The sequence below is a fragment of the Poecilia latipinna genome, unplaced genomic scaffold (assembly GCF_001443285.1).
Source record: "Poecilia latipinna isolate Pla-1442-1.1 unplaced genomic scaffold, P_latipinna-1.0 Scaffold434, whole genome shotgun sequence".
Classification (NCBI taxonomy): domain Eukaryota; kingdom Metazoa; phylum Chordata; class Actinopteri; order Cyprinodontiformes; family Poeciliidae; genus Poecilia; species Poecilia latipinna.
Genome location: NW_015113050.1, coordinates 287,768 through 291,042, shown reverse-complemented (window position 1 = coordinate 291,042; position 3,275 = coordinate 287,768). Strand labels below are relative to the sequence as shown.

The following is a 3,275-nucleotide window of genomic DNA, read 5'->3' as shown; positions in this document are numbered from 1 at the left end:
TTTTTTTATTTTGTGGGGTTGTTTTTTTTTTTTTTTTTTTTTTTTTTTTTTCTCATTTGGTTTAAAATCATCTTTGTTGACTAATCATGTTTTCTCAATCTTCGTTCACTCAAAAAACCGGGTCAGTGAGATCTCCATCGCCAATGTTTGGGGAGTTAAGGAGTACTGGTGCGTTGGGATAGGCTTTAAGAGAAAAATGTAAGTGTTCCTTGAACTTTTTGTTTTGCAACTATACTATAACCCTCAGACCAGCACAATAAATGCAGTTTTAGAACACATTTACAAGGAAACAATTCTAAACGTGGGGCATGCATGTGTATCCAACTTGACCCCTTTACTCATTTACATCTAGGCAGAATTCAGTGTGTAAAATTTCCCGCAGAAGCCACCAAATAAGCAGGGCCCTTCTGTGTTTATTTTATTCTGCAGCTTTTACGTGCAATAATTAACAAACAGCATCATGAAGGAAAAGATCAGACAGGTTAGAGTTAAGATGTGGAGATGTTTAAAGCATCACAGAAGCTTGGAAAATCTCCTGGAGGCCACGGCAACCCTGGAGGAGCTACAAGTAAAATATCGTCACATATGACATTTTTAATACTAAAACGTTTGCTGAAATAATCTCAATGAAACTGTAGCTTAAGGGTCCTCCTAAGTGCACTGCTAACTTTCTGGTTATTTCCTATTAACAACCAGTATTAATAGAAAATAACAAAATTGTACAATTTTTGTTTTATAATTAAGGATGAAATTAATAAATGTGCTTTTTTCTCTACCAGTCAAGAATAGACCAGCAGATGTGACTTTCTGTTTAAAAAGTGCTGTATTATTTGAAACTACCTGAAGTAAAAATAACATATTTTAAAAAAAACAAAAAAAAAAACATCCCTATATGTCCTGGAAGCTAAACAGAACAATTTGTATGATTTTACTATTGCCCTATCATGCTTTAGTCTTATGTGAATAGTTCCTTATTTTAATAATCAAACGGATTTTAATCATAGTTTGTTCAACTTGTCGTGCAAACACGCACTTATTTGAATCTGAAAATGAACAGGCGCAAAATATTTGAAACGGAACCGAAGATTGAACGCTTTGTTTCAACCGTTCCCAATAGCAGGGGACCAACCGGAAAAGGTTGTTCAGGCGTGTTTGATTGAGGATTTAGTCGGCAAGTTTCACCTCCTTTCTGAGATATTTTGTGTAAGTATGTTTCGCATTTATAGACTTATTCGACTCTAAAACTGGTATTTGTAAACGAGTGTAGCGTAAATTAAAGATTCTGTCGGCTAACAACGACTAGCTTTTGCTCACGTTAGCATGCAAGGCTAAAGGCGCGACAACAATTTAGCTTGTAAACGGTACGTTTATAGAAGCGAGATAAAAGAATGCATTTATACACGTAGAAACTAGTTAAAAACTAATTTAAGACACGTCATCACTAGCGTCCTGTTTGGGAGTAACAATTTACATCTCTGTAAATATGCTATGGTACAAGGAAGAAGTAACCGAGACGTCTTTGTTGTGCAGAACAAATAATCATAAGTTGTTGGTTTTTTTAGATTACTTCACCACCTTAAACACCATCTTTAATTATTAAAATCTCTTTAAGAAAAACTTTACTCCATTATGCATACATGTCAAAATTTATAGGTCACAAACCATTTTGCATTCAAGATTATTATATTTATAGGTATTTCTTTGCAACTGCATGCCTGTCCTAAAATCCCACAGATCCATTAGATTGACACAGATTTTCTGTAATCAATAGCACTTTCAGTAGTAATTCTGTAGAACCTGCAGATACTTTGCTAAATCACACACTGCTTAGTCTCGAATACTAATTTAAACAGTAGAAGAGCTGCTAACACTGCGAGGTAAAAGTTGCAGATGTTTAATTTCAGTGGTTTTGGATGTTTGTTTGGGTTTTCCACTAACTTGGACCTGCTATTCAGAAGTAGTCTTTAAATTGGGTTGTTAAAATTATAGCATTTTCTATTCATCAGGTGTAGGAGCTCAGTTATTTTTAATTCAAGTCAAATTACTTTGAAGGAAAAATGTAATTAAATGCTTTTTTCTCCATTTAAATGCTAAGTATGGCTGTACTGATGAGTGCAATGCAGCTTTGTGATGCCAAATTAAATAACGTTGTTTGTTATAAATGACAGAAACCACTTAAAGCATCTTTTTTTTTCACTTTCATCACCTGCAATTCAAACCTCGAGGTTTCCATACCAATAAAATCTTCTAGACAGCTTATATATTCTCTGAAAAGTTAAAATTCCAACAAAATGAATACAGAAAAAAAATAAAATAGAAATGACAAAGTAAAAGGTGAAAAGGGAGCCAGAAGCAGCAGTGGCACATCCTGAGTTTACACACACATTTTTAATCAAAAATGGTTATTGTATATGTACATTCATAAATCTACACATCACTGAAACTACAGGAGAAAATTTGCTCTCATATCACCTACATTTCAGAGCTTAATGGGTTGATGTAAATTAACAGATGAACTAACTTTTGAAACGGGATTAAGAAAAATCAAGTTCAGTTATGATTAAAAACAATTGGTAACATTGATAATAGTGTTATCATTTATTTTTGATTACTTCATTTTCTTCTTACTGAGCAGCTCTGTAACTTTTTTTTTTTCTCCCCATTTAGGCTCCGTTGGCCTGACCTGAGCCAGAATGACGGACCGCTACAACATCCACAGTCAGCTGGAGCATCTCCAGTCCAAGTACATCGGTACAGGACATGCTGACACCAGCAAGTGGGAATGGCTGGTCAACCAGCACCGTGACTCTTACTGCTCCTACATGGGGCACTTCGACCTGCTCAACTACTTCTCCGTTGCCGAGAACGAGAGCAAAGCGCGGGTCCGCTTCAACTTGATGGAGAAGATGCTGCAGCCGTGTGGGCCGCCGGCAGACAAACCCGATGATGCTTAGAGTAAATTGTCGTGAGCTGTAGGTGTTTGTTTTGTCACGGCTGGATTGAGTTGATGGGCAGTTTCCTGCTAAAAGTTTGTCTGACCGACTTTAACAGCAGAATATGAATATTGTTTCACTGGAGATGAGTGAAAGATATACTTTCCTCCCTACACAGGGAAATCTGAAGATGTAGAACTACTGGATGATTGTAAAGTTGATGGAAAAACAAGTTCATGTGTCTCGTCGCCCAACTGTGTCTTTTTGTACCAAGTGATTGAGATGTATTTTGACACAAGCTTCTTCTAGTTTGATTAAACTGAAATTTTGGTTTTTTTCTTC

At 35.9% G+C, this 3,275-nt stretch overlaps 1 protein-coding gene across 1 annotated transcript; it reads left to right on the top strand.

The window, feature by feature from the left end:
• The first annotated feature begins 1,091 nt into the window (after nucleotides 1-1,091).
• Nucleotides 1,092-3,275, top strand: sf3b5 (splicing factor 3b, subunit 5). Its single transcript, XM_015038235.1, has 2 exons — nucleotides 1,092-1,203; nucleotides 2,668-3,275. Exon 2 carries the CDS (start codon nucleotides 2,694-2,696, stop codon nucleotides 2,952-2,954), a length of 261 nt encoding a protein of 86 aa, XP_014893721.1. The 5' UTR covers nucleotides 1,092-1,203; nucleotides 2,668-2,693; the 3' UTR covers nucleotides 2,955-3,275.

What these genes read in the sequence shown, in the direction of transcription:
- sf3b5 (XM_015038235.1), top strand. Translation starts at nt 2,694, where the DNA reads ATGACGGACCGCTACAACATCCACAGTCAGCTGGAGCATCTCCAGTCC.